General features: G+C 34.4%; 4 protein-coding genes across 6 annotated transcripts; 3 read left to right on the plus strand and 1 right to left on the minus strand.

Moving 5' to 3' along the window:
- Positions 1 to 1,396: 1,396 nt before the first annotated feature.
- On the plus strand, positions 1,397 to 4,104 carry LOC121251628 (transcription and mRNA export factor ENY2-like). Its single transcript, XM_041150915.1, has 5 exons — positions 1,397 to 1,522; positions 1,643 to 1,730; positions 1,886 to 1,980; positions 2,283 to 2,359; positions 3,721 to 4,104. Coding segments are annotated over exons 1-5 (336 nt in total). The 5' UTR covers positions 1,397 to 1,520; the 3' UTR covers positions 3,795 to 4,104.
- A 477-nt stretch (positions 4,105 to 4,581) lies between these two features.
- On the minus strand, positions 4,582 to 8,253 carry LOC121251626 (B2 protein-like). 3 transcript variants are annotated; one of them, XM_041150912.1, is made up of 6 exons: positions 8,108 to 8,253; positions 6,293 to 6,859; positions 5,773 to 5,873; positions 5,165 to 5,248; positions 4,947 to 5,057; positions 4,582 to 4,771 (listed from the first exon to the last, which is right to left on the minus strand). In XM_041150912.1, the coding sequence occupies exons 2-6, from the start codon at positions 6,855 to 6,857 to the stop codon at positions 4,724 to 4,726; spliced, it is 909 nt and encodes a 302-aa protein (XP_041006846.1). In that variant the 5' UTR covers positions 6,858 to 6,859; positions 8,108 to 8,253; the 3' UTR covers positions 4,582 to 4,723. The 3 variants fall into 3 exon arrangements, with proteins under 3 accessions (XP_041006846.1, XP_041006847.1, XP_041006845.1); XM_041150913.1 differs by having other exon boundaries at positions 8,118 to 8,252; XM_041150911.1 differs by having other exon boundaries at positions 8,023 to 8,234.
- A 2,041-nt stretch (positions 8,254 to 10,294) lies between these two features.
- LOC121251627 (mitochondrial import receptor subunit TOM20) lies at positions 10,295 to 13,757 on the plus strand. The gene is made up of 6 exons (XM_041150914.1): positions 10,295 to 10,573; positions 10,802 to 10,880; positions 11,219 to 11,388; positions 11,567 to 11,614; positions 12,671 to 12,760; positions 13,290 to 13,757. Exons 1-6 carry the CDS (start codon positions 10,475 to 10,477, stop codon positions 13,416 to 13,418), a joined length of 615 nt encoding a protein of 204 aa, XP_041006848.1. The 5' UTR covers positions 10,295 to 10,474; the 3' UTR covers positions 13,419 to 13,757.
- Positions 13,758 to 17,230: 3,473 nt separating this feature from the next.
- Positions 17,231 to 18,625, plus strand: LOC121253303 (ribonucleoside-diphosphate reductase small chain-like). Its single transcript, XM_041153336.1, has one exon. It carries the CDS (start codon positions 17,505 to 17,507, stop codon positions 18,495 to 18,497), a length of 993 nt encoding a protein of 330 aa, XP_041009270.1. The 5' UTR covers positions 17,231 to 17,504; the 3' UTR covers positions 18,498 to 18,625.
- Positions 18,626 to 18,637: the final 12 nt, after the last annotated feature.

Consider the following 18,637-nt stretch of genomic DNA (forward strand, 5'->3'; position numbering starts at 1 on the left):
CTAATAATATTTTATTTAACTTTTAATTTTCATATAAAATAATATACCATCTCAATTTATTATCCAAACGAAATCTCAGTCTTTAATTTAGAGATAAGATGAGATGATTTTATATGTTAAAAATGATATTATTATAATATTTATTTTTTAATATTATTACTATTTTGATATTCGAAAAAGTTGAATTAAAATTTGAAAAAATTTAATTATTTATTATATTTTGTATAAAAATTTGAAAGTATTATAATGATAAAATAAGATGAAATAAAATAATTTTTAAATCTAAATGGAGCTTAAACTGGCTTCTCAGTGGTATTTTTTTTATTTTTTTATTTAAATCTTAAAGCACTCTCAATAGCTTTTGTATTATACAAAAAAGGTAAATAATTTAAAGAATTGTTCTAAAAAAAAGCTCCATCCGATTATGTAAAATGAATTGTAAAATACATTTAGCTACAGTACCCCGTTACATGTAGTAGGTATTGTTCATCCTGTAAAAATTTTTTTATTGTTGATATTTTATTTACTCCTTCATTTTTATTTACTTTGATTTTTATCATATAAGCAAATTTTTTTTACTGTTCATCATTTAAAACACATATATTTCATTTTCTTCTAAAAAATATCTTGGAATTATATTTCAATCAATTTTTTCATATTTGATTATATTTTTAATTTTTATTTGACTTATATATTTTTGTTTTACATGTATAGGACTGAATTATTTTATATTGTATATAAAAATAAATTGTAAATATAAAAAAATATATGGATATTATAAATTTATTGGTAGAAATGAAATATTTAAAAAGAATAAAAAAAATTATTTAAATGATATAGAGAAAAAATAGATAAGTTAATGGATAATATATTGTAAAATTAATATGTAAAATAAAAAAAATAAATTTTATTGATGTATTTTAAAGAATAAGGTAAAAAATTGATTGAGAGTGCTCTTATAAACCAAATTTATGATTTTCAAATAGCACCACACTTCTCCTTTTGTTGAGTCAATTACTTTAGTTTTTGTTATTTGGGCGTTGACGTATATATTTTAGTGACCAACTAGCTGTTTGTTTTTCTGTTGCTTATTTTACAAAGGAGAAAGCTGTCATGCCCACTAAATTTAACCACTCTATTTGGTCGCTTAGAAAAAGAAAATTATTTAATAATTAAAGAAATGATTTTAAATATATTAATATATTTTTTATTTTTTAAAAATATATAAATATATTAAAAAAAAAATTTTAAAAAAAAGTAACGGTACGAATGAGCGGTGCTAGACCGCTGGTTTACAAAAGTATTTTTATTTTTTAATGTAAAAATGATGCCACAAAAATTAAAGAGAGAGGGGAGGGGTACGTGTCTACGTTGCAAACGACGACGTTTATACATCAGTACAAATCAATGACCCCCTGCCCTTTCTTCCCCACTCGATTTTTTCATCTGCTCAGACGAAGCATTCACTCGCGGCTCCATCGATACCTGCAGATTTCGCTTTTCCGGTGTGCGTTTACAACATGTTAGTTCTCCGACCGTAGCTCACGATTTTCCGGCGTGCTTAGAACGTGTCTTTCCTTGTCAACTGACTTTATTTGTTGTTTTAACTTTCTGTTTTATGCCAAAAATAAATAAATTAAAGGAGGGCATCGGTGAATCGTCCGCCAACACCAGATGTAGGAGATACTCAAGAAAAGCAGCCGACGCTTGAAGAAATTATCAACATTAAGGTCTGTTGTTTTTCTTTCTTTCTTTCCTTTTATTTTTCTTGGCAATTAATTATTAGTTTTCTAGTCTGGAAAATGAAATATATAGATGGGCTGAGAATTTTCGATTTTGTTGAACTTTTTTATTCATTGATAATTTAAGAAATTCCATGCTACAGTTCATCGAGAGCGGAGAGAAAGAGCGATTAATGGAGCTTCTGAGGGAAAGGCTTATAGAGTGTGGCTGGAAGGATGAAATGAAAGCTCTTTGCAGGTTTTCCGTGTGCTCTGATTTGTGTTATGTTCAGAATGCTGTATTTCCAGTCAGTGATGTTTCTATTTTTGAGATCAGAGGTCCAGAAACCTTGGTCTTTTGCCTAAAATCACTAGTTGCGATAAGGGTGTTCTGCCCCCATTTAATTAGTTTTAATTACCAAAAAAGAAACTGCTTAAAAAACGTTTTTTTAATAATCTCTGGTTACGTATAAAGTTTTGGGCTCATATGAACATGAGTTTATTTTTCTGTCAACTTTTTGGAATAATGGGAATCCATTTCATTCTTCTATTTAACGGCAGGGCATTTGTAAAGAAGAAAGGAAGAAACAATGTTACAGTGGATGACCTCGTACATTTAATTACTCCGAAGGGCAGAGGTGACGGCTTTTGTTGTTCTCTCCTATTTCATTCCATTTTAAACATTCTTATCGGATATTAGATGTGCTGTTTTTAACTCTCTCTCTCTCTCACACACACACACACCACAATAGCATCTATTATATATATATATATATATATATATATATATAAACTTAACAGAAACAGTGGTAGTGATGAGACTTGGGAGGCATTTGAGAGGTTCTTATAAAATAGCTGAGGGTGAATAATTTCCTCATGGCTCTGGCTCAAATGGCATTTCTTTCAAGAGAAATACTATTTTTCATTCTTGATTTTATCATTCTCGGTTGAGTAATGCTAGGTACAAGCCCCAAATGTACAAGCCTTGTACAAGTATTTTGTAAACATGTAGGCTCCATCAAGAAAAAGTGAGTTTTTTATATTTTTTCATGGTGTGGTCATCTTTTTTATAAAGGGCTTGAACGAGGCTTGTGCATTTGGGGCTTATATATGTCATTTCTCTTCTCAGTTACATTGGCTGATGTGACATATTTTACATGGTTTCATAGGTTAATTACTTAAATACAAAGTCACTTTTTTTTATTGGTTAAATTGAAGATGAAACCTTGGGAGTGTCTGAGCCCGGGACCTCTAGTGTGTGAGATTAGCATGATAACCAACTACGCCATGGTCCACCCAAACATCCCTTAAATGTCAAGTCGCTTAAAATATAACATATCTTGACTTAAAATGTAACATATTAGCCAGTGCCATTGGGATAAAAATTCAGGATGAAAAACAACATTTATCTTTCTTTGCTCATAAGATAGGGAGGAGGGAGTGGGTTCAAGATCTAGTAGACAGAATGTCAGATGGATATTATGCAATCAAAGCATTCTTTGCTTCATCTGAAATGCTTGCAATAGTTCATTTTTCTCATTATTAATGACAACTCGTTTCTATTTTTCTTGAAAATTCAAATTGTTTTATTTTTTATTTTTGATGGGCACCAGTTGGCCGGAACAGCGTCCCGACTAATCCCAAGGTGCACAGGCCCTCGGCTAATTGTTTTATTATGATAGTATCCTTACTCATGTACCTTTGTAAAGTAAGACTAAGCCTTGTTCATAGAACAGTGCTTGTCATTATAAGCATTGATCTATTACTTATGCCGTCAGTTATATAAATATAAAATTCCAGGTCATTGCCTGGTAATCATCGAAGTACATGAACTTATATGATTGCATAGATTTTATTTTAAGAATGCCCTTATACATGTTTGATTTTTCAAATTAGCTCGTGATTTTCTTTATGGGCCAACAGACACAGGCCACAACGCTCTCTTGCACAGTATTTCTCAAACAAGGATATGTATGACCCGTTATATTTGTCATTGCAGCTTCCATTCCTGATTCCATAAAGGCTGAACTCTTGCAAAGAATTCGTACGTTCCTCGTGTCAGCAGCTCTTTGACACAACGGCATGGTGTCTTTAGCATGAGTTGTAAGGGAAGTTTCAAAGTGTCGTTGAAGAGCACTCAGTGGAAGCCTTTGTTCGGAGGCACATACCATAAATTTATTCGGGGTGGAGGCAGCTGTATTTACTGGAATGTGCAGCTAACAGCTGTATTTTAGTGCAATCATGGTAGGAATGAATTCCTTACACTTGTATCAAGTCTTAATTACAGATCTTTGTTTGTTTTCTGCTTTGTACTATTTCCATCTCTTAGAAATGGAAACTTGGAATAGGAACACAATGGACAGTTGTTTGTTTGTTGATCTAATTGCTCTTTTAAGTAAAATAAAGAAGAGAACAAGTGTATGGAGCCCTAATCCCAAGCCGTTGCACACTAGTAGTCCATTTAATGTGCAACATATATACGTAATGAAGTGAACGCTGCTCAATAGGGAAACCCTAAGGCAGCAGGTTATCAAGGTATGGGTTAGGATTTCCTTGAATCTGGCCCCATGTATTTTCCTTTAAAATTGTAGTTTCGCCCATTTTCTTTCTTAATCCAATTGAGGATATTTTAAGGACATTTGAATTCGTTTTTAACCGGACAGACATAGAGGAGAGTTTTAGGGAAAGTCTGTTTACAACTTACAACCACGAATGGCAAACACGGTTACACATCAAGCCCTTCATATTTAGAGGACTTCAGCATTACACACTGTGTCTTTAACATTATAATGCTGTCAAATTATGCAACAACTTAGAGAGCCATCTTCACGAGATACAAGAACACTGTGTCTTTAACATCAAGCTGCACGTTTCCCTGCTTCTTCAAGAACATTTTGCCCAACCATACTCCCCAAGCTTACGCTCTGGAAAATCTGCGAAAAGCACACAATTGACATGCACCACAAAACCTACAACATTGCGTAATTCTGCTCGCATTTTGCCTATGCTGCAGAGCCTTCTTGCTCACAGAGGTCTAACAGAGCCAGGGTCTGCAAAGTAAGAGTTCAAAACAAACCGTCAGTATCATCACAAGAGACCATCTATTAACGAAAGATCCTGTATTATGACGTAAATACAGCAGGAGCCTTGGATGACTCAAATGTGATACATAATGATACCAAAATGAACGAGGAAGAAGATAAAAACTAAGGATATTCAATATACCTCTGGAACTGAGAGCTCAAGACGGAATTTGGGACCATCATAGTGGTGCAAGACCGGCCTGAAGGCATCTTCTTCCAAAGCCTTGCAGAGTTTCCTAACACGGATTCTTACCTATCAAAATGGGTAAAACCCGCATATTAGCAATTAAATATCTGCTGCATCCACCAAAAAAGAACATGAAGAACAAAGCTTTTCAATTCGCTAATCCAAATTTCTACCTGAGCAGGAAACCTTGACTCGCCTTTACATTTCTTATCTTCCCAAGCAGTTGGATCAATGTTAGATCCCCCAAAAGTTGTTGCCTGAACAAAATCAATACCAAATTATAAGAAATCAATCCCAGAGTTAAGCACAAAAGCAATCCACCTCACAAATCCTCTATGAAGAACTGTGGCTTACACGCAACATATTATAAAAAAGAAGAGAGGAAAGAAAAAGGTAAAGAAGTGGTAAAAACGATTCCTTTTATTTACATTCAATATGAAAACAATAATATATTTGACAATTCAATCCTAAGACTTTGGCCATCCACTTCCTACACATTGTTCAACAACTGCTAAAAAAATTCTCTCTTAACAAGCTCATGCCCATCAAAAGGCAGGAGATATAATAACAAAGCTGTCTCTAAGGTAGCCAATTTGAAATGAAAAATTTTGAACCTCAAAAATGAAAACTCATAAGACTAAACCATGGTCTCTCAATTAAATTAAAGTAGAAAAGAATGATACAATAATCTTTGTTGCTGGAAACACGATAATCTAACTGTACTAACAAGAGCATTGCAAAGGTAATAAATACAATACATAGGAAAAATTTGAGAACAAACCTCAAAGATTCCATGCAACTGGTGGGTAGTATAATTATATAGAAACAGTGGTAAGCCTGGGGTGATTGCCCGTACCGAATCCCGATATCTTGGAGGTAAACCTATGAAATGAATGCAATGGCATTATTCACACAAATCATTCGCTATATATTCCCTCGATAAAGGGAAAAATTATGAAGTTAATCTGATATGCTGACAATTCAACGAACTGGTTGTACGGCTTGATCAATAGGTGCAATTATCTGGATTATTTATATGAAAAAAAAAAAGTCAAGATATTACACCGATTCATCTTGACTATATGTTATGTTTCATCTTAAATGATTGCTTTATTAATTATCAACCACCAAGTGCTGATTATAAGTTCAACCTCCCTATTCAACAACTGGTTTAAACATACTCTGTTTTGATTCATATGTTTACCACGCCTTATGTGAAAGATGCCTAGATATATATCAGAACTACTCACACCTGAGTACCTTTATCTGAGTCTAGGAAAAGATAAAAGAGAGAGGATTACCAAATAACTGTTGCTTCAAATCTTCCTGCATTGTATCGTTATTACACACAAAGATGTATCCTCCCAGCACCTCATTGCGTGGGAGTGTCTCTGTTGCTGGCAAGGTCTTGAACCTTTTGTCAACTGCATTGTTGGTGTTGGCATTTTCATTGATGTTGTTGCAGCCAGTGTCGTTGGAACCTTTATTCCCGTGAATGTTGCCATTATACTTTGTGGCAATCATGTTTCCCACAAGGTTTGCATTGTTTTTCTGGTACACTGCATTCATATCATAAATACCATTCCTGAAGGAACTTTTGCTCACATTTTCAATTAATTTAGAGTCCAAATTCAGCATATTGAGGTTTAGGCTTTCAAATTTGTTTTCTTCCTGGAACCCAACTTTCTCCCTTGTTCTTATATCAGCTGGGCCCTTGCAGAGATCAAGGTTATTCATGCGCTCACCCTTTGACCTGGTCTGCTCGGCCAATTTAGAAGCAACCATTGACCATCTGTGATCCTCCGATGCTTTTGATTGTCCTCGAAGCTCAGAGGACAACTGCCAAAAGTTCTGTATGCTCTCCATGGCTGCAAAACCAAATTCCATTAGGACCAAATACAAATCCTTTTAAATTAGACTGTTAAAATAAAAGTAAAAGCCCAAAACAAAAAGTAAGACAAGAGGCCGCTTATTTCAGCCAAAACATTTGGGCAGAGAACTGAAGAAGACTAAACATGGCTATATTGAATACAAAAAGAAAAAAAACACCCAATCGATCTCATACAAAATAAAAACTTCAACTAAAGGGAATTTAGATAGAGGATAACCACCTATCTACCGGGGGAGGGGGGGGGGGGGGGGGGGGGGGGGGGGGGGGGGGGGGGGGGGGGAAAGACACTTTCAGGATCCAGTTATTTCTACGGGTATATTATGATATCATACGTTTAATTATTTTGAAGTTCATGTCAAACAACATCGATCGAATTGAATATCAGTATCAAAGAACAGATATGTCATGACAATCATATATATCATTCCAAGAGTTTACATCAGAACAAAGAACTCAAATACTTCAACAAGATACAATTACCAAAGATCACAGAACAAATCACGTCATCAGTAAAGACAAATCGTTTCCCTCGAGAGACCATGACCGAAAGAAGCAAAAATCCAAGGGACGCATACGGTTTCACATTCTTTTGTGTGTGTGTGTGTGGTTTCACATTCAAACAAGCTTTCACAATGCATTACGCAGAAACCGTGAAGCTTTTGAGGATCGCGATGCCACTCCTTTCCTCGCATGAACAAAAACTGAAAATCAGAGTTCTGGTTCATTTTGAAAATAAATTACTGAGAACACCTTACGGCAGCACATTATCAAACGAAATACTAGGCACCAAAGTGAATCAGCTCTTATCACAAAACGAAAGACACTGTATCAAAAAAACCACATTGCTCCAAAAAACAATTAGAAAAAACCCAATTTAAGCTTATGATGTCTCTTTTTTTTTACCCCATTCTCGCACCAACAAAATCAGGATCTCAAAAGTCAAACCTAATTATCAGACCCAACGAAGGAAAAAATATAAACTCCCACAGTACCCAACACAGAAATGACTAACATTACTACAAATCTAGACCTTAATCAAGCTAATCAACTAAAAAGACCCATAAAATTAAACAAATATTTTAGACTAAATTAAAATTCCAGACACGTAACGAAATGCAATATTGAGTATAAAAAAACTGCCTAGTAATAGCTGAACTAAGCAGAGAAAAGGTTCAGAATTTGGTGTCGAAGACCATAATTGAAGGCCTTGGTTTGTCGGAATTACCGAGAGATACCTCAGAGCCCTGGGTTTGGGGATCCAGAGGCGAGAGAGAGAGAGAGAGAGCGTTTCTTTAGGCTTTTATGATTTTTTCTATCTGGTTACCCATTGGCCGTGAAAACTGAAAGACGCGACTTGTGAGAGAGAGAGAGAGAGAGAGAGGAGGGGGGGGGGGGGGGGGGGGGGGGGGGGGGGGGGGGGGGGGGGGGGGGGGGGGGGGGGGGGTGGGTGAAGAGGATATTTTTATAACATAATTCGTTGTGTGGCGGAAATGGCCTTTCCGGTTTACTGAATATCGCTACTTGCCATTATAGCTTGAAATCCGTTTTAAGGTAAATTATGGATAATCTTCAAGTTAATGGCTTTTTAGATCCATTATTAAAATTTTTTATCTTTGTAAACGGAATGATCATCTATGGCATATCATCTGATTCTCCAAATGAAAAATCTATATTCGAATTAATTGAAAGCAAATTATGCATATTTTATATCAATGGCTTTTTAGATCTATTATTAAAAAATTTTATCTTTATCAAGACTATGATAGTTTGATGGCATATGACTGGATTCTTCAAATGAAAAATTTGGAGTTAATTGAAGATAAATTATGCATATTTTATGTCAATGACTTTTTAGATCCATTATTAAAAAAAATTTATCTTTATCAAGAGTCAGATGGTTTGATGATATATGACTTGATTCTCCAAATGAAAATTTTGGAGTTAATTGAAGATAAATTACGCATATTTTATGTCAATGGCTTTTTAGATCCTTTATTAAAAATTTTTATCTTTATCAAGAGTCAGATGGTTTGATTGCATATGACTTGATTCTCTAAATGAAAAATTTAGATTCAGAATCCTCACTCCCTTCATAAAAATAAAATAAAAAATTCCCCCTCCTCCTCCTCAATCATAATCGGTATAGTTTGTCACCCGGAAAACTATGTGGCATATGAAACACAACATTTTGTCATCAATCGGTCTTTAATGAGGATTTTTTTTTTTTCCATTCAAAGCCATGATTGTGTTTCATATTTACTAAAAGATAATGATATTTTCATAAGATAATTGATTATCCCAAAATGTTTTTATCTTTTTTTTTTTTATTATTGTTATCATTCTTATTCTTGGTTAAAGTTAAAAACAGAATAATGACTTGTACAAATTATAAATAGATAATTCATGTGCATATCTTTTGTAAAAGAATGGACGTCCTATAAAAAAAAGTATAAAAAATCTATTCTTTTTAAGTAGGACTCATTTTTTTACAAAAGAATTTAATTAAGATTTACACATTTTAAATATGTATCTATGGCTCTTAAAAATAAATATTCATATTTTTTACATTAATCAATATAAGCATAAAAAAATTCTATTCACAAGCAAGGAACCACCATAAAAGGCTGGCAACGGTGCTGACAAAGCCACCTTCTCTTGGTCCAATATGACCGACCACCATGGAAGTTGTCGAGCCAAAGAAAATATCGAGTGACCAAGATCAGGACAACTGATGGCGCGACCACATTAGTGGCTTGGTTAACTATTTGGTGGTGAGTATTATTTATTGATTTTTTTTTTTACTTTTTAATTTTTAAAAATGTGATTTTCAATGTTGTATCTTTTAATAAGCTTTAAGTTAGGCCTAAGTTAGATAGTGTGATAAAATAAAATGAGATAGTTTTGGATAAGTTGAATAAAATATTGTTATAATATTATTTTAAAATATTATTATTATTTTAAAATTTGAAAAAATTAAATTATTAAATTATTTTGTGTTAAAATTTAAGAAAGTTGTAATGATAAAATGAGATTGTTTTTCTATCAAAACAAGCCTTAGTTTAGTGATAGCGAAGTAACGAGAAATTTACACGAAATCTTATACTACACACACTTACATAATCAACATATAATTTATTATTACTGTCATTCTATCCTAAAATTTAAATATACATACTTAAATGGAGTTTAAAATAAAAAATTACCCTTCAAAAAAGAAAAAATAATAATAATAAATTACATATTAATTAGATAAAAATGTATAATGTTCCTTCTAACATTTTTAGAAAACCTAAGAAAAGCCTATAAAAACTTTAACGTGGAAAGTATAATGGTTTTTTTTTTTTTTTTTTTTCGCTTTGTCGTATAAAACTTCGTTCACAATTATAAAGCAATATCATTCTTAATATAATAATATCTACGACTCGTTCACTACTGAACTACTACTCTCAGAGTTGAGGACTCTGACGGTGGAACACCGCCTTTAGGCCATCAAGCAGGACGATCCTTCGCCCATCTCAATCTCCCACAGGCACGCTGTCCGTACAATTTCGCCCGTAACCCTTAGGCAAGAAGATACAAAAATCTGCTCGCCATGGATATGCAACATGGAGATTTAGATCGGATCCTCTTTTTCGAGCACGCCCGCAAGACCGCCGAGGCTACCTACGCTAAGAATCCTCTCGATGCCGATGTTCGTCGATCTGCATTTTTGGATCTCTCTTACTCTTTTTAGAGTTTTTTTTTTTTTTTAAAAACAGAAGAATACTTTTCTGTATTGTGGTTTGATTTCTCGGAGACCGCAAATAAAGAAACTTTTCCTTAATTGTTGTGTGGGATCGATATTTTTGTTCTTCCTATTTTTTGACAAGTAGTAATTTGTGTTCTTCCTGTTGTTTATATATATTTGTTTCTTATGCAGAACTTGACGAGGTGGGGAGGAGCACTGTTTGAGTTGTCTCAATTTCAGAGCGTCGCTGAGTCAAAAAAGATGATTCAAGGTGCTCGGTTTTGTGAATATACTGGGTTACCGAGCTGTAGCTTCCATTGAGCCTGAGTATTTTAAGAACACCTGTTTTTTATGGTTGGTTTATGGTAATTAAAATTCTTGACCCTATCCACGGGTCTAAGTTCGTCACAAAGTCTTCACCAAATGGTAACGGACTGACAATGTAGGTTTCTTGTTAACATGATTCACAGCTTCACCAACGTGCAATGCTACTGTGTTTCACCTCTAGTTGGTTTTGATCCATTTTTGTGGTAGCTAGTAAACTCGGAATTACTTCATCTCTAGGGAAGAGTTTCTGACGAGGGTCCAATACGTGTTTTTGATTCACAGATGCAATTTCGAAGCTGGAGGAGGCATTGTTGGTTAATCCTAAGAAGCATGATACTCTTTGGTGCCTGGCAAATGCTCATACTTCTCATGCATTTTTGACTCCAGAGCAGGATGAGGCGAAGGATTATTTTGATAAGGCAGCTTTCTACTTTCAGCAAGCCGTCGATGAGGTATTCTTTTTCAAATTCTCATTGGAAGGAAGATGGTTGTGTGTGTTTTTTTATGTTATACTTCCTGTACGTCTTTTGCGCTTTTTAATAAAAGCTTCTATCGATTATAAAGAAAAAACTATTGTTAATGCAATACTTTTCAGTTGTATATTTATTGAGTAGTTCTGCTATTTTGTAGGATCCGGGGAATGACCTTTATCGCAAGTCCTTGGAAGTGGCTGCCAAGGTAATTTTCTGTCTTTATGCTGAGAAACATGCTCATGCTGTGTTGTATTTACTCATGAAAGTGTTGAGCACAAAGCTATTTTCTTCACCTTGCTTTAGAGTTGACCTGTTACAATTGGTTTTCTAGGGACATTGCTTCTGTTACCCTGTTGAGCTGGAGAATCAGATGCCATTGTTGCATTAGTAGATATATTTTTCTTGAATTCTCAACCCTCTTGCTTTTAAATCGGTAATATCAATGCTAGAGACCATAGTTGAGTTTCATTACTATTTTATTTTCATTCTTTGGTACGAAAGAATTGTCATTTCGAATAGGCTACCTTAGTCCTTACACGTTTTTTTTTATTGTCTCCTGCCTTTTGATAGGCATGAACTTGTGGAAAGAGAATTAATTTTGCATTTTTTTAAAAAGGTCTAGGAAGTGAATGGGCAAAAGATTTGGGAGTTAACTGTCCAATATGATAATAATTCCATATTCTCGATATTGATAATGTTATTGAATCAGGAATTTTTCAACATGTTTAGGACCTAGTTGCATAATTTTATGCGGGTTAAATATTTCTCCAGCACCATAAGTCATGCAAAGCATAAGTATGTTCATTGCATCTTAGAAGACCTAGGATATGTAAATAAAACAGCTCTGCTGTTGCCAGATAGGTGGCTGTTGGTTTTTCTTTTCTGTACTTTTTTGTATTTATTTATTTATTTTGAGACTAGTGACCATATCCTAACGAAAAGGGGGTTACATCCAGACTTCTAAATGTGTTGAGTGCTTTTCCTGGACAGAAATTTAGCTCTGATTAGGTCTTAGAAAAATTCATTTTTTTTCCTTTTGGGTCAGCAAATATTCCCTTTAGTATGGTGATTCTCTTTTTATATGGGTAATACACACACACACACGCACATACTATGAATGAGATTTCTTGAAATTGCTGACGGTATTCTTCATTTGATTTCTATGTTAAGAATAAACTTGTTTTTCAGACTGATCCAGTATATACCTGGTTTTGATGATGAATTTCAATCCAATATGAAACTTGAATTGCTCTCTCTTTAGGCGCCTGAATTGCACATGGAAATCCATAGGCATGGTTTGGCTCAACAAGCAATGGGGGCAGCAGGACCTTCTACTTCATCAGGCTCAAAGGTGAGATCTTGAAAGTTCAGTGTCCCTTATGTTTGCTGTCAGTTGTCTTTGGTTATTATTTCTCATTATTGATGGTCTGGAAAAAATAGAGCATGTCCATTTCCTTCTTTCTTTTTTCACATTATGATAGCTAGAGTTTAGATCAAACTGTTTCTCTGTGCCCTTCCTGTGTTATTGACCTAATATAAGTGCTTGGTTGTAAATAGCATTGTTAGTAACTTGATGCACTTTAGCTGAAAGATGTATAAGTCACAGGGCATTACTCTTCCACATACATGCATGCTGGCACTGATCCTGGCACATCCGTCCAGCGGCTGTCAATATAACACTCATTTTGCGCCTCATATCCACATTAGATAGTTCCTCACATATCCATCCAAGCATCCAAGTTGTATGCCAGTGCCTTCTTCAGTATTTTTAAATCTGAAGGTTGATGCAATTGTTGATCCTTTGTAAGCTAAGATTCAATCAACATATTGGTAGCTGATACATATTGAATTGTGGTTAACTCATTTTCTCTCTTTTGCAGACCTCCTCAAAGAAAAAGAATAGTGATCTCAAGTATGACATATTTGGATGGATAATTCTAGCCGTTGGAATTGTTGCATGGGTAGGTTTCGCAAAATCCCAGCTTCCTCCGCCTCCTCCTCCACGATAAGTTAGGCATTCAGTGGTATTCTGACACAGATTGCAGATTTATCAGGGTTTCACGGCTGATTTAAGTAGAAAATTGAAAATAAAATCTGATCCATCATCCATTAGTTATCTGTTTAACCCCATAAGTGTTCTCCTTGTGTAACTGATATATGAGGAGAGTCTTCAAATCTTCTGTATGAAATATTGATTTTTCTCCGGTTGAGCCGATATTTTGTAGATGCACTGTAGGTTTTTATTGTGATGAAGCTTCGTTAATTCTTTTTGTCCTGGGGTGTTTCACCAGAAAACCTTCGGGTGAAAATGTTTCGGTAAAATAACATTCTTCCAGTGGGTTGTGTGACTATGGTGTCTCTGGTGTTTTGAAGTGATTATGGTCATGGTACTCTCTCTTCAATACAGAGACTATTTTCCCTACCTGGGTCATGACAATTGAATCGAAGGGAACATAGATTTACTAAAGAAAATTTGTATTCAAGTTGGTGTGTAGCACATACATTTTATATGGATGATATGGCAATATTTGATGTGTAGGACATACATTTCATATTGATGATATGGCAATATTGCAATTCGAATCATGTCACATCAATGATATGGTTAGTATATTCTCGTTCTGAAAAGAATGACTCGTTATCAAACTCGTTTATCAAATTCTAATAATTGTATCATGAATTCTTGGCTGGATAGTTGATATATGCAATTAGAGCTGAAAACATACACATTTTTATTTGAATAAAACTGACCGATTAAGAGCATCCTCAATTGGATTAGCTAAAAGTTAAATTTATTGAGTATTTAATTATTAAAGAGCAAAATATGCTCACAATAGATTAGTTAAATTCTAAATATTTGAAATTTAGTTACAGTGACTTTTTTAAAAATTTTTCTAAATTTAAAAGTTATTATACATACATCAAATACGTATTTTATTAATTATTTATCTCTCCTTTTATTTCTATCACATATTTTATCTCAATTAGTATATTAATTTGAGTTAGTAATATATTAATTTAATAAGAATATGATTATTAATTAATATATAATAGATAGAATAGTAAAATATGAAAAAATAAAAAAAATTAATACTTAAAAAATTAAATATTTTTGAAATGATTAGTTATTCATTACTATATAATGAATAAATAGATAATTCAATGTGAAAATGTGATGTGAATAACTAAAATCAAATTCATCTTATATTATTTTTTTGTTATATAATAAAAAATAACTATTCCAATATTGAAATTTATGTGAATGAAATAGCCAAAAGTTAAATTTATCTTATATTTATAAAAAATGTCCTTTAATTTTGACTAATCCATTGAGAGTACTATAAGTGGGAGAAAGCCGACCAGACTGATTCCATCGATTCGACGGTTTTGTAATCGGTTTTGGGCCTTACCGGTGGAGCACCACAGATTCATTACAATTCACAACATACTATACTTAAAAATAACAATTCACAAATTATCACTAATTTAAGAACCAAAGCAATTTCTATAAAGAAAGAGATACTTAGAGACAGAGAGAGCATCAAGACGACAGGGCGAGGTGGTTTTTGCCTGTGGCCAGCCTGTCCGATGGAGAGCCGAGAGAGGTTTGAGAGTGAGAGATGAGTGAGAAACAATGGATAGAACAAACGAAGAAGTAGCACTTAAAACGACACCGTAAAGTATATTAAACCAAATGATACTGTTTTCATTTTTTTTCTTATAACATATAGATATAAAAAGGATGATGTTTAACTTATTTATGTTAAATGACATCGATTTGAATAATAATAAAACAAAACACATATATTATATCGGTTGGTTCAGTGCATGTTTAAACCGGAATTGAATTGATTAATGTCAGTTTCTATTAATTTGGAGCATCGGTTTCGGCCGGTTCCAAATTTTGACAGCCGGTCCTGATCAAAGACGATTGGTTCGACAGTTCTTATTCAACCCTATACAATGGTGGACCTACGTCTATCTAAGGGGCGCCATGACGCTCCCAATTTTTTTTGAAATATAAACATATACCCTTAGTTTTCAATCATAATTTTATAAATATAGAAAATGCCTCCCAAAAAGTTTATAATCCCTATATGTTATGCAAAATTTTATATATTATTTATTTTCAAGAGTGTGGTCTCACCAAAATTAAATCAAAACTAAGTTTAGAAGAAATAATAAACTTTGAAATCCAAAATGAAAATACAAGAAAAATCATTTAAGGTTGGTGATTTATATGGAAAATAGTTTAGATGTTTTATCCTCTATACTTCATCGAGCAAGAAAAAACTTATTTAAAATCTCAATTATAGTATTATATGTTTAATGTGACATGAAAATATATAGAATTTACAAGAAACTTAATAAACTCGCTTACATACTAGTTTCTATGAATAAACTAAATTTTAAATATTTTATTACAAAAATAATAATAGATGAATATTATTTCATGAAATATTGTTGTAAAAAATCTGAAACATATATTAAAATGTATTTTTATAATTTTATTTTTACATATATATATATATATAGAGCAAATTATCAATATCTAATTATATATATAATTATATTTTTATGATTTTTGAATCTTTAACGTATCACACCCTTCCAAAAAAATAGCCGGCTCCGCCGCTAGTATGCGATCGCCACATTTGATACATGTTGAACACACGTATAACACGTGTCGTCAACACTCAACCCCACGCAAAGTGAATGTACGGCACACGACACGACATGGTTGTGTCGTGCGGCATGGCGTTGGGCGTTTGTAACATTGCTTTAATGCAGTTTGGTACAAATACTTGAAGGATGTAATTATTTTTTGGGGTATACTTTAATCGTCGCTGTAATATTAATGCTGTAAATTACTCTATTTGGTGGGAGCGGGGACCAGTATGGTCAACATTAGATCCATCCAGCACAGCACTCGTTGTACACTTATTGCGTTGCCTTCCCCTTCCCCCCATACATCCAGTGGATTGAAGTTCAAATAACTTGGCGCTAAACAAAAGTTCCCGCCACCATACAAATTTGTCAAATAATTCTTCACACATTTCTTCCCTCTCTCAACCTTCCTTCCCTAAAGTCTAACATTATAAACACGTACATAAAAATCACCCTTGAAAACATCCCACTCTCTTTTCCTTCCCAACGAAAAACCTTTAACAGTCTAGATGTTATTTGGATAGTACGTTGAGATGAAAGTTGAATAAAATATTATTTTTTTAATATTATTCTTGTTTTATAATTTGAAAAAATTAAATTATTTATTAAATTTTATGTGAGAATTTAAAAAAATTATAACAATAAGATAATATAAGATGAAACACTTTTACACGATCCTAAGTTAAGGGATATTTGGACATAAAGATAAAGAGATAAAATTCTTAATAAATTTCATTCACAAATATCACTTAATTATCTAATTATTATTCAAACATAAAAGTAATATAACTTTTACAAATTAAAAAATAAAACAAAAATATCAATACAATTTTTAATTTTACAATATTTTTATTCAAATATTATTATTTTTTCTCTAAAATTTAATAAAATATTTTAATTCAAATCATTTTACTATTATTAATAAAATTATGAGATGAAGCTGGTGTGCAAAATTCACTCTATATTTTATTGACATTGTAAGATTTAATTGTTATGAGATTTTAATTTTAAATTTTTTTAATAAATTAAATTTTATCATGTGAATAAAATGAAGGGTGTTGTTTGCCTTCTTCCAAGAAAAATTTCTCCTACATACTCGAGGTGAAACTTTCATTATGACCGTTACCTCCTCTCATTGAAAGTCCAATCCCACCGGTTTCCTTCCCCGCAAGCTTCTCCCCGACAAAAAGGAATAAAACTCAAAACCTACCTTCTTGGGTTCATTCTCGCGCAAGCTTCACTTCGCACCCAAAAAAAAAAAAAAAAAAAATTTCAAATTCCCCGCTCTCCTTCTATCTCAAATTCAAAGCATCTCTCTCATTCCCTCTATAAATCCACCCCTCATTCTCCCAGATCCTCTGCAACCCCCATCATTCCAATTCCTCATTTCTCTCTTCGGTTTTTCAACAATACACCGCACAGAGAAAATGCCTGCCTTTCCCGAAGAGCCGTTGCTTGCTCCTAATCCGGACCGTTTCTGTATGTTCCCGATCCAGTACCCGGAAATCTGGGAAATGTACAAGAAAGCTGAGGCCTCATTCTGGACCGCCGAGGAGGTTGACCTCTCCCAGGACCTTTCTCATTGGGAATCCCTTTCTCCCGACGAGAAACACTTCATTTCCCACATCCTTGCCTTCTTTGCCGCCTCTGACGGCATCGTTTTGGAGAATCTCGCTGGCAGGTTCATGAAGGAGGTCCAGGTCGCCGAGGCCCGCGCCTTCTACGGCTTCCAGATCGCCATCGAGAATATTCACTCCGAGATGTACAGCCTTTTGCTCGAGACCTACATCAAGGACTCCGCCCAGAAGCACCGCCTCTTCCACGCCATCGAGACCGTCCCTTGCGTCGCTAAGAAGGCAGAGTGGGCCCTGCGCTGGATCGACGGGGCCGAGTCCTTCGCTGAGCGCATCGTCGCTTTCGCGTGTGTAGAAGGTATCTTCTTCTCCGGAAGCTTCTGCGCCATCTTCTGGTTGAAGAAGCGCGGCTTGATGCCCGGCCTGACCTTCTCCAACGAGTTGATCTCGCGAGACGAGGGGCTCCACTGCGACTTCGCGTGCCTGCTTTACTCTCTCTTGAAAAAAAAACTGAGTGAACAGAGCATTAAGGGAATCGTCCGCGACGCGGTGGACATCGAGAGAGAGTTCGTGTGCGACGCGCTGCCATGTGCGTTGGTGGGAATGAACCGCGAGCTGATGAGCCAGTACATCGAGTTCGTGGCCGACAGGTTATTGGGCGCGCTAGGGTACGGGAAGATCTACAACGTCCAGAACCCCTTCGATTGGATGGAGCTTATCTCGTTGCAAGGGAAGACCAATTTCTTTGAGAAGAGAGTCGGGGAGTACCAGAAGGCATCCGTGATGTTCAGTCTTAACGGGAACGGCGGTGGAAACCATGTGTTCAAGTTGGATGAGGATTTCTGATCCTGTAACATTCGTTTCGTGTTGTTTTCATTTTAGGTTTAAATTGTGCATTTTTTTCCATCTTTTTCTCCGATTTCTTTGTTTCGAGAAATTATATAGGATAAACTTATAAAACTACTTTCAATTTCCGTAGTGTGCTT

The sequence above is a fragment of the Juglans microcarpa x Juglans regia genome, chromosome 2S (genome assembly GCF_004785595.1).
Source record: "Juglans microcarpa x Juglans regia isolate MS1-56 chromosome 2S, Jm3101_v1.0, whole genome shotgun sequence".
In the NCBI taxonomy this organism is placed as follows: domain Eukaryota; kingdom Viridiplantae; phylum Streptophyta; class Magnoliopsida; order Fagales; family Juglandaceae; genus Juglans; species Juglans microcarpa x Juglans regia.